A 19,574-nucleotide genomic window follows, 5' to 3' on the forward strand; every position below is an offset into this window, starting at 1 on the left:
AACATATTTGTATTGACAGCTCTGAATGTTTCTAATCTTGTGTGTGTCTGCCGGAGGGACGCTGACTGAGCATCCTCCTTTTGATAAGTCTCTCTGTCAAGGGAGTTTTCTGACCTCTCTGCGCAATCTAAATGGCTTTCTCAGATTGTTTTAATGTTCACCCTTAATGATGAACATGCTAGCAAACCAGTAAAGAGAGAGAACCATAGTAGTTTAAAGAGTTTAACTAAAAGTGAAAATTTGTTACTCCAAACTGGTATGGCTTTCTTTCTTCTGCGTAACACAAAAGAAGATATATAAAAAAAAAAAAAAACATTCATACAATGAAAGTCATGGGGTCCAATTTTGTTTTTTGAACAATCACTTTTATTATATGGACAAAAACATTCTTTAAAATATCTAACAAGTTCAGGTTTGGAGCGACATGAGGCTGAGTATTAATTTTTGTGTGAACTGTCCCTTTAAATTTGTCAACATCAGCGGCTTAGCGGTTAGCACATGTATTCAGACACTGTAGCGCTCATACTAGTGATATTACAGCTACATTCAGGTACGGATCATTTACTATCCTCTTTGTGTACTAGACTGGAAATAATAGTAAAATTAAAATCTATGTGTATCAGATAAATAACATGGCGCACAAAACATGAGCTGTCGTTCTTTAAACGGGCCTGTATCTGATAACACCAGAATCAGATCAGAATGATGACAGGGTTGTACGTTGCAGGAAAACCGGACGTGTTGTCAAAATGAATGTTTCCTGCGGTCTCATCTGCAATGTCAGCCGCTGTGTAATCTTCCCATCAGGTTCGCGCCGGGCTCTGACGCAGGTCCTCCACCGCTCTGCCCTGCCACAAGGCAACTCCCAGAACAGGCTTGTTTCCGTCTAATCTGGCCACCAGAGAGTAGCACTCTGTGTCATTCACACCCTCCATATGGCGCACCTCCCCGTGTGAGGACGGCAAGGCACAATTCCTCATTATAAAGACAAAAAGAGGGCAAGGGGGGGTTGGTAAAGACCCATGCGTGCAAAACGCACATGATATTGTTGGCCATACAACATAATTTGACAAGATTATTCAGTGGGACTGTGTTGTTGGAAAATAATAAAATTGAATTGAAACAGAATAAAACTATACATATAGTTTTATTAGAGAGAGAGAGAGAAATTTTTTAATTCCGATTTTTTTTACGTATTTATTTATATATACCGAATATATATATAACATTATTATTTTATATATATATATATAACATTCTAAATAAATAATTAAATAATAATAAAAAAATATATATATATATATATATATATATTTAAATATGATTGTATTCATTTTTCTTCAACTGTTTAAATATTTATTTATTTACTGTTAATTATTACTTTTAATGTTAGCAGTTAAAATTTTGCACTTTCTTGTCAAGTAAAGTGTTATACATTTGATCAACATTTACGACTTGGTGAGTGAACCTAAAAACAATAAATTATTAACAAATTACCTAATTTACCAATTTAATATAATTTAAAAACATAATTAACAAATAATATTGTGACAATTTTTGACACCCTGGCTTCTTTTGTCATTCAGTTGATCATTTGCATTAGTAGTGCGCCGCAGCTTTTGGGTCTGATTTGAATTACAGGCAAATCGATCTGCGACAACCCGAAATTCTCCTTTCGAGTGCACGTATCGCTCCACACAAGCCTTCCTCGCCGAGGCCGTCTTTCTGCTGTAATGAGCTCCTCCTCAGGCTGTGCTGGTGTTGTCTGGTTACTGTGGAGTGGACACAACCCAGCAAGGTCGCTCGGGTTAATGGATTCTCTGTTCTCAGTGACAGGGACACCGTGGGCCCTGATAGATGCCTCATTAGCCCTGCATCTCTATCCTGCCTTCTGTGAGCGAACAAAGCGGATGGTGAAGTCAAAGAGTCTTATTGTTGAGACGAGAAAGTTGTTGTGCAACAGACTGCCGACTCGTTTACAGCAACAGACTCCGTGTCTTCATGCTTTCGCTTAATAATTTACTGATTGGCATCGGCTGAAATGGCATGTTTGTTCTTGCCTCTTGTTAGTGAAGGTTATCGTTGCACCTTTGCCAAGACTTTATGTCCATAATTGATATGCAAAAGCCAAGTCATTGGGTTCTTCAGAGTTATCTTGAGTCATTTTTTTCTTGGAGAGCACCTCCGAAAGAAGCCATGCAGAAATGTTCATTAGAAAACACTGTTCTAACTTTCTCACCTAGATGAAAGTGCAAGATGCAAGTTTCTTGACAGCAGCACCACCCAGGATAGGAACCTGCCTTAACTTGCTTTTACAAGTGCTTTCCTAAGTATCCCGAGATAGATTTGTCACACTAATGCTTTTAACACTCTGCAATTTCTGGGTGAGAACAAAGGTGACTGGCGTTCGGGCCCTGTGTTGCCCTTAGCCCCGGCTGGCACGACGACAAGGTGAGAGTCTGGACGGAGACTCGCGGAGGCTGTTGGACCAGAACGGCTAAGCCAGCATCACCTCTTCATCTGCTCGTGACAGACAAAACTAACAGGGTGTCGGGTTCGGCTGACCCTTACCCCCTTGCCTTCATCATAAGCTGACTACTGAATAATCCATCATACTGTAAACTTTTTTGACATCCCCTTAAACCTGCTAGTCTTGAACCAGGAACCAGTACAGTCAGAGATCAGGGGCCGCATTCACGAAACATTCTTAACAATAAAATTCTTCTTAACTTCCATTTAACTTCCATTCTTCTTTCATTCCATTTTCTTCTTATTTTCTATTCCCAAAAAAGATCTTTTTTTTTATTAAGATTGTTCTTTAGACAAAATGTAATAAAAATTTTAAATCTTGAAAAGAATGTTCTTAAAAATCATCTTAAATAACTTCTTAAAGTTAGGATAGCTGCCAACCAATCTTAAATACCCAAATGTAAGATGTTTAATGAATTTATTGGGTTGTTTAAAATGTTAAGCATTACAACATAACAGTAGCTAGCTAAATATAATATGTACTAGTACCATGAATGTGGACGAGTACTCTTAAGTGACACCGATCGATCATTTACACGTATGATGCGCTCACTCAAGCGAGGCGGCACAACACACACAGATGCCGGACGCACTGCTCAGTGTGTAAAGTTTGAACCCTTTAAATTTAGTCAATATTTTCTCATGATATTAATTAATTTTCCTCTGGTATGTTAGTGCATTCTTAATATCTTGCACTATTTTTCCTCTCGGTATCTTTTTTGTTTGATTGCTACTTTAATTTTCCTGTCCTGTTTATTACTTGACAGCCAAACATAATAGACCTTATTCAGAGCAGCGCCTCGAGAGGTATGAAAGCGAGCGGCTGTGAGGGACAGACTTACTGTGTTTTCAATGGCGTCCGCTGTAAAAAGCTATATAAAGCTCCTAGATCACTTATAATTTTCCACAGCTCATATTGTCTGGGGGTTTTTGTCTACTGAATTTCCTCTGAAAGATATTTTTGCAGTGTTTCGTCAGCAGAACAATCCAATAACAGTACAACCCACTGAAGAGATGCACACACACAGCCTCGCTTTCATTCCCGTTAAAAAATCAATGATAGCGCTGCTGTGAACAAGGTCTAAATCAAACCAGTTTGTGATGGCTTAAAAGTGAGCAGTTACATTACTTTGAATGTTAAGTTCTCAAAACTAGGAGACTCTAAGGACTCTAGCGCTCTAAAGTGCCTCTTTTACATCGAAATCGTGTCGTGCCTGTTTAGATGGAAGAGAGGTTTCAGTGCTTTTGAGCTGATGGGGAACAGGCATGGTAACTTGCCCATCACTCAGTTGATCTGGGATATGTTGGTTTGTATCTGTTGGCCCTGACAGCTTTACCCACACAGGTGCTCTCAGAGTCTGCTCCGTGTCTGTGTGAGTGATGGAGAAGCGGTATTCCTGGCTTTCCTCCACCTCGGATCTCTTATTTAGACAGCTTTCACACTCGCTGATCGTGAACGTCTTGCATGCGCACCCAGTAGATGTGTGAGGAGAGAGGTCACGGAGTGTGCGTCTGGTTAAGGGGGTGTGCACTTGTTTGTCAGACTGAAACCGTGAGTCAGGGCAGGGGTGGGACACACTGACACACTCTGACACTGTGTAAAGCCCCAGCAGAATTGCAACTGACCTGTTCCTCTGACGTTGTTTAGCCACGTACAGTCACTGGCTCCTCTCGCAGGCCTTGACCACAATACACCCACAACCTGAGAAAACAGAGGTGTAGCGCTTTTACTTCGAACGGACCACTCTGACTAACGCTTTGTCACATGTTTGTGTTAGTTCATGCTAGGCTACTTGGATGCTCATGCGCTGTAGCTTCCTGTAACCGCAGAATGTTCTTCCTGCCTTCTGAGCGGTGATTTCCTCTTCTTCCTCTCTTTAGCTGATGATTAGTGGGTCGGGACTTATGAACACGCACAGGGTTTATACACCTGCCACTGCAAAGGACCATCATTCCTTGCCAAATGTTGCCTGAAAAACTGATAGGCTGGATGCTTGCAAGTGTCTGGAAAGCCAGTGTTACTTGACATAGAATCGTTGTGTGGTCGAAGATGTATGTACATATTATTAATATATAATACATAATCATTTCATACTTAATAGCACTTTTACAATACACATACACACTTCAAAGCAGCTTTACAGAAACCACATTAGAATCTCACACTCTCGGTATGGTATATATAAAACATAATTTGTTTATTAGATATTGGCTAATTTGATAATGCTTTTAAAATTCAAATCCATTTTGCAAATTTTGTTCCTAGAAAAGTCCCTGGATTTCATCAGGGCTTGGTGGTGTGACCATGAAGGTTTTGCCCCTTTGGTAACAGGGCAGGTGTTGTTGTTTTTTTCACACTTCAAGCCGCACCTCACCATGAATGGACAAAATAAATGAGCGAAAAGGCAAATTGCTCAATTAGTTGCAAATGCTTTGGGGTGTGGACAAGCCTTTTCATCAAACTTTACTTTTTTGTGGTGTTGTGGACGCCCTCAGCCCAGGCTCTGTGAGCTGTCTTTGTGAAGAGCCTTGTCATGATGAGTCCCATGATTACAGCTAGTCATCAGCAGGGGAGCTTCTTTATGCAAGCGTGTTTGTTGCTTTGCATGAGTAGGGCTTGTCACGTTCCCTAGAATAAGATATGGATGAACCTTGCTCGTTTACAAGTCCCTCAAATTGATTTGAGAGGCCTCCCACTGATCTGTAGGAACGAAGCATTTGTATAGCGCTTTCATATGCACTGCTGTACACCCAATGCGCTTTAAAAACATGTCAGGGGTCTCTCCTCAACCACCAAGTATCGGTACTAAGGAAGCATCGCATTTATGTGAGGAAGCGAAAGCGACAGTCAAAACACTGCCATTAGAGTAACATCTCTGCTACAATCCCAGCCGAAGCTCTTTTACAGCTCCGCGTAAGCCGCACGGCTAGCGTCGTTCTCTGATAACGGAGCAGAGGGACCGCTGTTGGCCAGCAGAAAGCTGTCTTAATGCAAGTCTCCATCGAGTGGCTCTGTCACCGTTCATCAGCCAAACCATCAGTCAGTCAACCTGTTTTTCCCTCTACACCAGCGAGGGAGAGAAAGACACTGCTGTGTGCAGAGTGAGTCACGTTGCAGGAGAGAGAGAGAGACACACACACACACACACACACACACACGCACGGAGCAGCTGAGCATTGAAGTCAGACAAGTTTATCAAGCGTAGGCCCTTGAACGAACCAGCCAGCTCTGCTTTTGTAAAGGACAGTCAGAGGCGTAACAAAGTCATTAAAGGAGAATCAATACATTGTGATGCAATTTACATTCGGTGCTGCTCGATTCGAGCGAGCACAAACGGGGGAAATGGGTTTTAGAGCGGCGAGGCTTGGGCTCTTATAGACCGTTCACTGATGCCCGTGAAGAAATCTGATATCGGCCAAATGAATGTGCTCCATTGTGCACTTCCCCTCAACCTTTTCTCGTCTCCGAGAATGACGATGCAACTTGATTTCTTTGCTAATAACCTATGAACACTGGTGCGTTTCGGCTGCGTTCTCACATTTTCTGTGTCAGAATAAAAATACAAGTGTGGTGCACGTAGGAGGGACGTTATTAATATGCTCAATTGTCTTTCCTAGTCGTTGTCCTCTAGGAATGTCTTGTTGGGAGGTTGAAGAGCAATTCTTTCCACCAAGAATATCTTCACAAGAGTTGTGATTTGCACTGGAGAAGCCCGAGACGCTCCCGCCCTTGCAGGCGGAGGGAAGACGAGAAGCAGAAGTGTGTGTGTGTGTGTGATAGTTTTATGGTGATGAGGTAAGCCTCACGGCGACGGGCATCTCCCACCAACTTTGGCGCCATAGAGAGGAAGGTGTTTTGAGGAGGAGATCGCTGAGGAACGGTGCAGATCTTGACCTGGAGAGACCCACTAAATCTGCTGAGTGAAGATAGTCACGGCCTGTTCTGTTCTACCGTTACGTACTCGCTCTCGTCTGGCGCCTTGCCGCTCCTCCAGAGTCAGACACAAACAAACCGCTCGCAGATGTGTTATGAAACATGGATGCTCCTTACATGCCATGCTGGTGATGTCATTGTAGTATCGTTTGGAATTTAGTCTCGTTGTTGTTGCATTTAAAAGGATAGTTCACTCAAAGATGAAAATGCAGTCATCATTTACTCAACCTCGTGTCATTCCAATCCCAAACCTGTATTACTTCTTCTGACATCCTTCTGTTGATGATATTTTGACCAAATGCCAGTGTTTTGTATATGGGTCATTGACAAAGCTTTAAAAAGGGTGTTTAAAATTATTATTATTTTTAAACAACGGATGCAATGCATATTTTTGAGTCATGAACTGTTTTTATGTCAGGTGGTACAGTTGTATACTACAGTTGTACCACCTGACATGGAAAGTGTACCATCCTTCCCATACTTGAAATTAATACCACTATTTGAGTGAGATCTACAAACCTTTTTACTCTGCCACAAGGATCAGTTGGGCTCCTCTGGATGATGCATATCATGTTTACGGTTATTACCTTGTCAATTCATGATAAAAGAGCCATGTGTGCAGTTGTGCCACCCTGACATTTGAGAATATACAAATTGCTGGACAAAAGTTTTTCAATTATCTCAACTACTACTGATATTTATAATATGTGTTTAAATGAAAGGTTTAAAACCTAAAGTGATGCCCCATAGTATTTAGTTTTTAATGCTTTATTATTAAGACAAATAGTTTTTGCCTGTTCATTTGTTGCGACAGTTGCACCATCTGACATATTGGGGTTTAAGATGACAATACGTAAAATATGTATTATTTAAATGTAGGGGTGCACCGATCCGACTTTTTCAGTCCCGATACCGATACCGATGCCTGGGCTTTGTGTATCTGTCGATACCCGATACCGATCCGATACTATAGTTGAATTAATAATAAACTGTATACCTTCCACCTTATACCTTCCTTGAAGAGACTAAAGGCACCAGACTTTACTAACTAAACATAACTAAGACAAAATAACAGATGTATGTAATGTGTTGTATTCTTATTTATTTAAAAAACAATTGTGCATTCAAATCGAAAATAGAATATAATCAAACTTCTTTAAATAAATGTAAAAAAAATCAAAATAAAATGTAGCGGTGGAAACAAAAAAACTGTGTTTCCAAAAATTGTAAACATGTAAAAATATAAAGTGCAAAGTCCTGCAACAGGAATTTAAAATGCAACATAGCAGCTGAACCTGAGAATAAAAAAATAAAAAGTTGGTCGAACAACAACTTGATCACACATACAAATAATAATAACCAAACATTGTAATGTCCATCACAAACATGACCTGTGAATGCTCACTTAATCAATGGCAAATTTAAATGTCAGTTTTAATGATCATTATGTTTCATATTTTTAAAAATGAAAACAAAAAGAAGCAGGGTTGTGTTTTATATTTCGTGTTGTTAATATGCAGTAAAGATAATCAATGTACGCGTTTGCCTGAACCACATTTATGTGGCCATTAATATGTTTAAGTTTTTTTTTTTTTAAATGAAAAGAGGCAGAGTGGTGTTGTATAACATACTTCGTTTTATTTTCGGCTAAAATATACATAAAGAGATTACCGGAGTAGCCAGAGCGAGCTGAGTGACGCGATCAAGAACGCTGCTGTTCCATTTGCAGAATAACCGGACTCGCGTCCTCTCGTCCTCGGGAGTTCGTTCTCCTGAGTCGAACTTGGCAAGTCCGAACTACCAAGGAGGACGCAAGTCCGAAGTTTGCGTACTTGGTATTGAGAAACGGCCTCTGGCTCGCTCCATGTTGCTTCTAGCATGCGACACGCGTGAAGCTGACGAATGACGTAGGTTCTGCTGCGACGAAAAAAAAAAAAAAAAAAAAACCTGGATCGGCCCGTGGATCTGTTATTTTTTCCGATCCCCGATCCAGCTATTTTATCAGTATCGCGGCCGATATCCGATCCTAATATCGGATCGGTGCACCCCTATTTAAATGTACTAAAAATGAATTCAGACTAAATGGGTTTTATAGAATAAAGTGGTATGTGTCATGAATTTATCAAATTATTTTAAAAGGAAATGTACTTGGACACAAAAATATGCACATCATGTCATTGACCCATATATATATATATGAAGAGATGCAAAAGCCTCTAAGTGCCATCTGGAATTTTCTTCTAGAATGATAATTTTTATAAAGCTTGTGTATTTAAGTTAAGTAATTTCACTTAAATGACAATTAATTAATAGGTCATTTGCATTGCCATTTAAGTAAAATTATTGAACTTAAATATTCAAGCTTGATAAAAATGATAATTCTAGAAGAAAATTTAAGATGGCACTTGGAGGCTTTTGCATCTCTTCATATATATATATATATATATATATAAGTATGTGTGTGTACATTTATTTATACAATTTTTTGGGTGAAATATCCCTTAAAGCTAGTTCTTCGTATCATAATTGGGCTAAAATTCACCTGTCATCACCTGAGAATCACTTTTAAACAAACTCTTGAAGTTAAACTTTTGAACTGAAATGACTCAGAATAATTGGATGCTGACATGCTCTTGAGTGTTAAGAACCTACTGAACCTCTGGCATCTGGCTTTGCTCTCATAGGTGTACACCAGGATGAGGCCGCGTGCAAAAACCGGTTGTTCTTCACTTTCTGTTTGCAACTAATGAATTTATTCAAAGGGAGGTGGCAGACGGGCTTGTACACACTCTTTAAGTACTCTGTGTTTGAGAAATTCAAACAGCACCAAACACGGGCCTGGACACCGAACAAATACAGCTGACCTACTCGGTGGCATGCTCTACGCACACAGGCATCAGTGCTATACTGAGCTCCCCACTCCTGAACACAACTCCTCTATATCCATCGACCAACACTGGGATTCAAGTTACGTTTGCATATTTTTCCATGTCAGAGTCTTTGCTGTGCGCTGAAGTTGTGTCACATGCAATCTGCAACAAGGCCTAAAGGTGAAGCGATGCAGGTATGATTTCAGCGGGCAACATTCGCTTTTTTGTCTCTTTACAAAGAATCAAATTTTCATTTTCATCAGTTATCCTCATTACATTTCCATTTGTGGATCAGTGGTGGATGTTTGCTGCCCTGAGGGCGACACATTGAATGTCAATTTATCTGTACTTAAAACTGACCCAGCACTCTAACTTCAGCTGACGAGCCACAACACTTAGCAGCGGCGTGTTTTAACTCGTTTTTGTTGCATTAATGCAGAAATGTATGCATTGATGTTGTTCTTCACAGCTCATAGTCTGTAGGCGTATATTGCGGTCTTTTTTTTTTTTAATGCACATTCAATGATATTCATTATAATCTGTTCTTGCTCAAAGTTTCAACCGGGAATTCTTTGCTGGAGCTCCGTTGCTGGTGTTGAGACACTTTTAGCCAGCAAGCGTGTATTTGTGTGTGTTTGTGTGTGCACATGTGTGGAGGAATGCGTTATCAGGCCCAGCCTTCCTGTGGTTCCTAATCCTCTGTCCACCCCCCAACCTCTCTCTCTCTCTCTCTCTCTCTCTCTCTCTGTGTTTGGCAGCAGCTTCTCCGCTCCGGCTTCAGCGACGTGGGGGAGGGGAGGTCTAACCATGTGACCCAAGGCGCTCCCCCATTTGGCTGGCAGACGAATTGTGGATTTTTGGACAGGCGGGTCTTTAGCTAACCACTGTTCTTATTGATGCACTGCGATTGTCCTTCGCTTGAAATCACTGGCTTTCGGGTTTTGCAGATATGTTAACAAATGTCATTGAATTGAAAAATTTGGAAAGAGGGTGTTCTGTTGAAGTTGAAGCTGTGTTTTTCAATTTCTATTTTGTGTTTTGCATAGATTTCCGTCATAGCTCTTGTATGTGTTTGTATTAATTTAGCTGCAGTGAGTAATTTCCTTTTTCTCCAGAATTTTATACTTTTTACTTCTGTTTTAGTATTTTAGGGCTGTCAATAACTGGTATTTATTTATTTATTTTAAATAAATTGTATTATTATTATTATTATTATTATTATTATTACAGTTTATTTAAAACAAATTAATTTGTGGCCATTTTTGTGTTATTTTAGTTAGTTTCATGAAAATAAACTATCTATATTTATTTTATTTATTTGTTTTTGTTCAATTTTCGTGTCAGCGACTTGTTCGCTTTAAACCCGGCCGCTAGATGGCAGCGTTATCTCAGAACGTAAACTGTGGTGCAGAGAAACGCAAAGGTACATCGCTAGCATTAGCATTAGCAAACCCAGCTTACAAGACCATAGAATTACACCAGCTACCGCTGTGGTGTGGAATCATTTTGGCTTCCACTATAAAGAAAACACTAAGAATATCGATAAGAGTCATGCTAAAATCCAATACTCGAGAAACGCATTGAATCTGAGCGTTCACTTAACATCCCGACGCCATCCGCGCTCCTGAGAGCGGCCTTTCGATAGAATATGTACTGCACACTTAACGTTCGGTAAAATAAACACACAACTAAAATGAAAGTTCAAAAGAACAGCATTTATCTGAATTAGAAAGCTTTTGAAACATTATAAATGTCTTTGCTGTAACTTTGGATCAATTTACTGCATCGTTGAATAAAAATATTGAATTTCTTTCCAAAAAAAAAAAAATTCTGACCCCAAACTTTTGAATGGTAGTGTATAATGTTACACAATCTTTCCATTTCTATTGGAACTTTTTTCTATTGAAAGAACTTTCTATTTATCAAGAATTCTGAAAAAAAAAAAAATTGTACACAGCTATTTTCAAGATTTGTAATAATAATGATAATAAATGTTTCTTGAGCAGCAAATCATTATATTAGAATGATTCTGGAGGATCATGTGACACTGAAGAGTAATTATACTGAAAATTCAGTTTTGATCACCGAAATAAATTACATTTCTAAATATATTCACATGGAAAACAGTTATTTTAATGGTAATAATATTTCACTGTTTTGGCAGTATTTTGATCATATGGTGTTGTGTTATTTATGATTCTAAAATTAGATCCTTAAAAAAAAAAACAAGAAATATCGGAATATATTGCCTTTCTTGCAGTATATCGCAAGATATCGTATCGTAACCCCTGTATCGTGAGGCACGGCTAGTGACAGAAAATACACATTGTGGCGTCAAAAAATGTGAATTCAGGTGTGGTACAATAGTCCTTTTTTATCCCAGTCTTGATCGTTCCTGGAATCCTCTCCTAACCTGTGCTGTTTCAGGTTCTGTCCTCTGAAAGCGCAGTCCCTGTAGAGAGCTGAATCTGCACTTCATTTCAAGAGCGCTGACACACAGGCATTTCTACGGCCTATCAGAAATCAAAGACCTGCAAGCTTTTTGTGTGCTGCTTGGCAAAAAAGAAAAACTCAGAGACGTTTCGTACCCTTTAATGGTCACACCCCTGCGGTGCCGCCTTGTGTCCTCCTGTCCCAGACTGAACGATCCTGTAGGGAGAGACACAGACAGGCCTAAAAGTGTTTGGCGTGCCGCTAGAAAAGTAGGGTAGAGAAAGTTATAAGTGAGCGAAACGGTACGAGAAGTGAAGGATGGTCCACGTGTTGGAGAAAGGGAGGGAAGCCCAGCAGGAACAGGTCACTGTAGGCCAGGGGTGGAACTAGAGGGAAGGAGAGGAGGGGTTTAGATGGAGCCCGGCAGTAAAGAACAGGGTGTTCTGTTCATTCCAGGGCAAGAACTGTTTGTGCTGTTATCCGTCACACAGTGAAGGGAAAGCAATAAGCAAAGATGCTGAGCCGTGTTATTTCACGGCACAAAATAAGATCTGGTGCTTCAAAAGAGTGTGTGTGTGTGTGTGTGTGTGTCATTTGCTGAAGGTTTGAACAAACTTTGGCTTGTGGTTGCACTTGTCACGTGTGTGTGGTGTTGGGATGTTTACTTTGGTGCTCACGTGTTAAAAGACCTAATGTTTGAAATTGGATTTTTGTGGCTCGAGTCCAAAAACAAGTGTTTCTCTTCTAGGAAAATGAACTCTGATTTCTGATGACTCATCTTGCACTTAGGGTCGTGTGCCAATTTTTGTCCAATCAGATGCTCTCTAGAATGATGAGAATGTAACATTGTAACGGTTAGTAGCAAGTTATGAATTATGGCTGTGGCGTAAACTTGTTTCAATAGGTCAATAATTTCAACACAGGAAAGAAAGCCATATCATGAGGTCCTTAACTGTGTGTGTGTGTGTGTGTGTGTGTGTGTGTGTGTTCCTCACACGCACCATATTGTGTTTCCAGAGCGGATGGATTAGGTTGTCCACTGTTTGAATAGATGCTCCTTCATTGAAGGATTGTTCCAATATGAGAGATTAATGACTACAGGGGTGGGCTGAGCAGCACTGGGCTAATTAAGCGCCATTAATGATCATCACTCTGTAGTAATTAATCTGGAGAGCTATAAGGTAATGCATTTCATAGATACAACCTCCAAAACCAGTAGTAGTAAAAAGCATTTTGGCATGTTGAGTTTCAAATGTAATGCTAATCTGCGTGCTAATCTTGGTCATTATTTTCTAAATATAAATATTGTTTTTATAAATATATAGCTTTATTTTATTTTTGTACCAATTATTTATTAATTTTAGTTTAAATAAAAACATAATATTTAGTGTATTATTTTTAATATATTATTATTTTACATTTTTATTGCAATATAATAATTTATTTAATGTTTACATGTAGAATTGTATTAATTTTTATTATATATAAAAATGATATGACATTTTTCTTTCTGTAAAATGATGAAGGGTCTCCATTAATGATGATTCTCCATTAATCAACAAGGATATTTTTGTTTAATGTTTTAAATCAGCCTAATCAAACCAATAATAACCACCCAAAGTTGAAATATACAACCGGATTACATTTGCTCTGTACAGTTTAAGGTGAATTTTGTTTGTGATCACCTATATATTATGCATCCTTAGTTGTAAGAACATGCACCAACCATAAATAGGCAAATCCTGCAGTATAGCATCGCAAAAAAGGCTGAAATCAGAAGCAGGTTTAATAAACGTCTCTTTACACGGACGAGCTGGCGTAATTGCTAATGAAAACTGCCACACAAGCATGTAAATATTGCTAAGCCTGCTTCAGTCAAGTGGTTATCAAAACACAACAATGGAGGATCTCATTTTGTCGCTGCCGCCCACCTCCCTTTCTCATGCTCCGCTCGATCCTCTCATTATCCCTGTAGGTGAAGCTCGTTCTGATCAACTCTGGCACTCCTCTGAGTGTCTCTTCTTCCAGCCCCCCCTCGACTCAACAGCGTTCATCCACCTTTCTTTTCCAGCTGTGGGGTGTCTGACCTAAATCTGTGAGGAAGGAGAAGAAAATGGAAGCAGAGAGGGATGATGAGGGGAGAGTGTTAGAGGTGTGGAGCGGCTGACAGCCATTGATGTCAGCCGACAAATTACTGATTTAAATTGTTTATGTCTTTATATATATATATATATATATATATATATATATATATATATATATATATATATATATATATATATATAAAGACATGATTCTCTCCACTAATAATTAATGAAATTTGTCGTTAATGTTGGTGTCTGACCTAAAGAGGGATGTTGAGGGGACAGTGTTAGAGGTGTGGAACGGCTGACAGCCATTGATGTTGGCAACAAATAACTGATTTTAATTATTATTATTTATTTATTTTATTTACAATTATTATTTTTAATAATTCTCCTCTAATAATTAATGAAATTTGTCGTTAATGTTGGTGTCTGACTTAAAGAGGGATGTTGAGGGGACAGTGTTAGAGGTGTGGAGCGGCTGACAGCCATCGATGTAGGCGACAAATAATTGATTTTAATTATTATTATTTATTTATTTTATTTATAATTAGTATTATTTTTAATCATTCTCCACAAATAATTAATAAAATTTGTCGTTAATGTTGGTGTCTGACCTAAAGAGGGATGTTGAGGGGACAGTGTTAGAGGTGTGGGGCGGCTGACGGCCATTGATGTTGGCGACAAATTTCTGATTTTAATTGTTATTATTTATTTTATTTACAATTATTATTATTTTTAATTATACTGCTCTAATAATTAATGAAATTTGTCGTTAATGTTGGTGTCTGACTTAAAGAGGGATGATGAGGGGAGAGTGTTAGAGGTGTGGAACGGCTGACAGCCATTGATGTTGGCGACAAATTACTGATTTTAATTATTTTTTTTAGATTTTTATATATATATAAATAAAAAAAGACATGATTCTCCACTAATAATTAATAAAATTTGTCGTTAATGTTGGTGTCTGACCTAAAGAGGGATGTTGAGGGGACAGTGTTAGAGGTGTGGAGCGGCTGACGGCCATTGAAATTGGCGACAAATTACTGATTTTAATTGTTATTATTTATTTATTTTATTTACAATTATTATTATTTTTAATTATACTGCTCTAATAATTAATGAAATTTGTCGTTAATGTTGGTGTCTGACCTAAAGAGGGATGTTGAGGGGACAGTGTGTTAGGGGTGCGGGGCGGATGACAGCCATTGATGTTGGCGGCAAATTAGCATGTGTGCTAATCAAGCTTCACCCCCGAGAGTGGAGACAGACGGAGAGGCAGTGGGGTGGGGCGGAGGGGGTCTTGTTGTCATTATTAACGTTGTTCAATCTAAATGGACACGCACAAAGAAGCACCCTCTTCGGTCAGAACAAGCTCCCTGATCGCTTAAATAATTGAGCGGGGTTGAAGGTGTTATCTTTGCAGAGGGCTCGGATCTCAAAGTGGCGGCAGCCATGAGAACCTCCGCTTTTCCACATCTTTTCTTTTTTGAAATCAAAGTGCTATAAATAGCCCTCTCCGTCCTTCCCTGCCTCCCTCCCTCCCCGGATCCTTCCGTCGACGCAGAGCGTGAGGATCCTGCAGCAAGACGTAGCGTTCGGGTCGTCCACGTCGAAACGCACGGGTTACGACCCGTTGCTCTGTTTTAAAGCTCTCGCTTTGCACCGGCTTTTGTCTCAGGCGATGCAGTCTGGAGAATTCTCACACTCTGACTGCGGTGCAGCAGCCCGAGAGATGCCACATGCTGTCAAGTCTTGCTCCTTTGTGTGCGGCGCTGGCTGCTTTTTAAACTGTGATTGGTGGAAAGGCTCCAACTCGAGGAAACGATTGCAAAACCCACCCTATGAAAGCACGGAGAAAGATGTGCTGGCGCAGTCAGTTGTTGATTAACCCCTCGTGCCTCTGGGCAGAACCGCAGCCATCTGAGAGCCCTGCGAGTGAAATTGGTTAAAGCCACTACAGCGGCAGAAGCTTCTGTCTCAGTGAGTCGAAGCGGAAACAGAGCCTTTGTTTTAATTGAGTCCTGTCACTCTAACGTGTCTGTCTTTCTTTCTTTCTTTCTTTCTTTCTTTTGCAGACTGCCTGCTAGGTTGAGGAGATTCGGGGTGCCCCATAGACCCCTAGGTTCCTCCGATGAACCCCATCAACTCCATGAAACCTGCCCTGCCTCCAACGCCACACAGGTCAGTATCTCCTGCACGTCGACTGCGAGTCAAAGTGTGAAACGCCCACTGTTTCCTCTCTAACGACATTGAACTCTCAAACTGACACCTGCTTCCCTGAGCGCTGCATCTAACAGTCGAAACACTACCGCTGATGTTTTGATTGTTGATTTTGCATATTTTAACTACTGTTTGGTAATAGCTTCAGGGAAGCAATGCGTTTTAATTGTTTTGCAGTCTTATCTGGATGAGATTAGCCTTGGCGTGCAGTTCAATTGTGTTGATTTCCCTCTTATGAATTAGGTTGTTGTTTATGCACACTTTTAAAATTAAAGGTTCTTTGATGGTCCTCAGGATCACTCTTCATATCAAGAACCTCATTTGGCTGTACACGGGTCCTCAAGGTGCTATACGGTTATTTGGAGAGTTAAAAACAAGTTCTTGATTTTACTCTATGGGTTTTTCAAGCTAAGTATCAGTACATGGATGGCCAAAAGAACCTGAGATTTAAAAGTTTTTTGTGGAACTTTTTTTTATTTTTAAAGGGAAATTACACCCAAAATTGACTAATCTGGCATTTACTCACCCTCATGTTGTTTCAGACCCATATGACTGACTTTCTTCTGTGGAACACAAAAGGAAGTTAAGCAGAATGTCAAACATGATGTTAATCACGCAATGAAAGTTAATGCTGCACATAAATAGTTTAAATTTTGAAGTATTTTATGATGTGCCTAACATCTATTTCTTGTGTGTGTTCCACTGATGAAAAGAAGTCATACAGGTTTTGGATGACATGGGTGTGAGTAAATGATGACAGAATTTGCATTTTTTGTTTTTTGGCTGAACAACCCTTTTAAGAGTGCTTAATTCTCCAAACCAGCAAAGAGAATTATACAACCTAATTGCTTAATGTGCTTTGGGTATTTTTAAAGTAGATTTTAAGCTTTCATAGTAATTTGGTCTTTTAAATATTTAGTACATGGTGCACTGCAGGCTCCCGTAGGTAGGTGTGCTTGGCACATTTTCATAAGTTTTAGTGATATTTGAGCACATAAATGGAATTATGTTGCTTTAGAGGCGATAATGAAGCAAACAGTCTGAATATGTAAAGCTGTCTTTTCGCTCTCACCGCAGTAAACTGAAGATAAATTGCCCACGGCAGCACATGCATTGGGGCCCAAACTCAATCCGCACGCCCACATCTTCTCCTATTATTTGCAGAGCTCTCAATCAGCTTGAGTGTTGAGTTTTTATTTAATTTTGATTGGCTGCTTCGTCTCTCAGCGGCTGATTGGCTTCTATAGGGTTTGGCTTTGAAACCACAGTTTCCTGTTTCGCAGAGAAGGGGTATCTAGTGGTTTTCCTGCAGAGGAACTTTAAGAGAAACCTCTGCCTCCTATGGAATGTCTCTAAGCTGCCGATAGTTCGTTTTGTTTACTTGCTAAAGCAGTGCAATGACCAGCCTCAACGAGACGCACGCTTTGGGCCTTTGTCGGAACCTCAATATCCTGTGGGCCGCAGGCCAGTGGATACTTCGCCGCAGATCAAAGTGGAAATGTGTCAAGAAGGGGATCTTGTCTTTCTACGAGGGCTTTAAAAAGAGGAGTCTTTCATGTGGCAGTGGGGTTGAGGTGTCTTGGGTCAGTCCGGGTGAGAAGCTGTTCAGAGCCAGTTATCACTCAATAAACCCTCGCAGGTTTAATTTTCTTGATACTCTTGTTGCCGCTTGGATAGGTTTTACCTGGAATGCTCCCTTTTGGTGTCCAAGGTTTTTTGCCAATCCTTCCAATGAGTAGTGTCTAGAGATAATTTACTGGCCACTGTACTTAACTGTACTTAGATTTTTCACTTGAAATAAATAAATAAATAAATATATATATATCACATTTTTGAGCTTATTTAGTGGACTCACCTTTTTGTTAGACTATAAGAAATCTTATGAATGTGCAAGTATTGGTACTCAATTTTAATGCAATATGGAAAGAAAAAAAGTATACTAGCAAAGTGTGACTAGTAGTAAAAGCCTAATATTGTCATTGTTCTGTGTGTCATATACTAGTAAGTATATTGAGAGACTTTTTGTTATTTTTTTGTAAATATTTTTGCTCATGTACATCGGTTAACATGCAAGGCTTTTCTGTAAGATTTTTTTAAAATGTTTTTGTAAGAAGTCTCTTCTGCTCATCAAGGCTGCATTTATTTGAAAAATACAGTAAAAACAGTACTTTTATTTAAAATAACTCTTTTCTATTTTAATATCTGTTAAAATGTAATTTATTCCTGTGATCAAAGCTGGATTTTCAGCATCATTACTCCAGTCTTCAGTGTCACATGATCCTTCAGAAATCACTCTAATATGATGATTAGGTGATTTTTCAAGAAACATTTCTTATTATTATCAATGTTGAAAACAGTTGTGCTGCTTAATATTTTTGTGGAAACATGAGCTTTTTTTTCTGCATACTTTGATGCATAGAAAATCCAGAAGAATGTCATTCATCTGATATAGAAATCTTTTGTAACATTCTTTACTGTCACTTTTAGTCAATTTGATGCATCCTTGATAAATAAAAGTATTACAATATTTACTGATGTTTGCATGTTACAGTTCGATCAGGTCACCAGCACCAAGTTACCAGCCAACTCTGCTTTATCTCATATTGGTCATTTTGGCCTCAGTTCCTTTCCTTTTTGTCCTTAATGGGCACATTTCTATCAGTCAAGACCTTGTTTCTAATTTGTAAGCACCCCTAAAATGCATGTAGATGCGAGTTCTGTTAGAGCCATATGTGTGCTCATTTTTGCCCTTTAATGTATGGGTAGACTAGACACCATATTTAACTTGACACAAATGAAAAAGAGGCTTTGAAGGGTAGATTGCACAGTGTCGTAAATCATGTCTAATTTTGACATGCTTTTCAGAATGTTTTTTTTTTTTTTTTTGAAGATGTACGTAGTACAACTGATTGATCATTCATCCCTCACAGCCTCGTTGTAATTCAAGTCGAAGTAAATATGGCGTTGACTCTAACTAAGGTGCGTTTCCATGTTCTAATCAGCATGTGATGTAGTTTGGCTAATTATGGAAAGATGGAGAGCGATTATTGAGAGCGATCTGGTTTGATCCAGTTACACAGAAAACAGTAGATACACACACACACACTTACTCTCTCACCCCCCTCTCCCTTGGCATCGTTACTCTTTCCTGTCTCTAAGTGACTGTGGAGTCGCCATGGAAACATTGTGCCGAGTACCTCCAGATCATGTGGCTGTGGCACGTCTGAAGTCGCAGAAAGTCTCTCTCTCTCTCTCTCTCTCTCTCTCTCTCTCTCTCTCTCTCTCTCTCTCTCTCTCTCTCTCTCTCTCTCTCTCTCTCTCTCTCTCTCTCTCTCTCTCTCTCTCTCTCTCTCTCTCTCTCTCATATACACACACTTCACACCATATGCTGATATCATACCAAGACAAAAGATGTAGATGGAATATAATGTGGATCTGGCTGTGGATAATACGAGGCAGATCAGTGAAAAGTGAATTAAGAGCTTTTTGGAGAGGAAGCAC

The 19,574-nt window shown here is 39.4% G+C and overlaps 1 protein-coding gene across 2 annotated transcripts in view; it reads left to right on the forward strand.

Annotated features, from left to right (window-relative positions):
* Positions 1-19,574, forward strand: part of LOC308683959 (peptidyl-prolyl cis-trans isomerase-like) — a 52,468-nt gene that overhangs the window by 12,393 nt on the left and 20,501 nt on the right. For both annotated transcript variants that reach the window (XM_081354882.1, XM_081354883.1), the window contains exon 2: positions 15,929-16,034. In XM_081354882.1, coding sequence (XP_081211008.1) covers positions 15,985-16,034 — 50 coding nt within the window. In that variant the 5' untranslated portion in view covers positions 15,929-15,984. The remainder of the gene's footprint in view (positions 1-15,928; positions 16,035-19,574) is intronic.

Source organism: Scardinius erythrophthalmus, assembly GCF_964197995.2.
Source record: "Scardinius erythrophthalmus genome assembly, chromosome: 23".
Lineage (NCBI taxonomy): Eukaryota > Metazoa > Chordata > Actinopteri > Cypriniformes > Leuciscidae > Scardinius > Scardinius erythrophthalmus.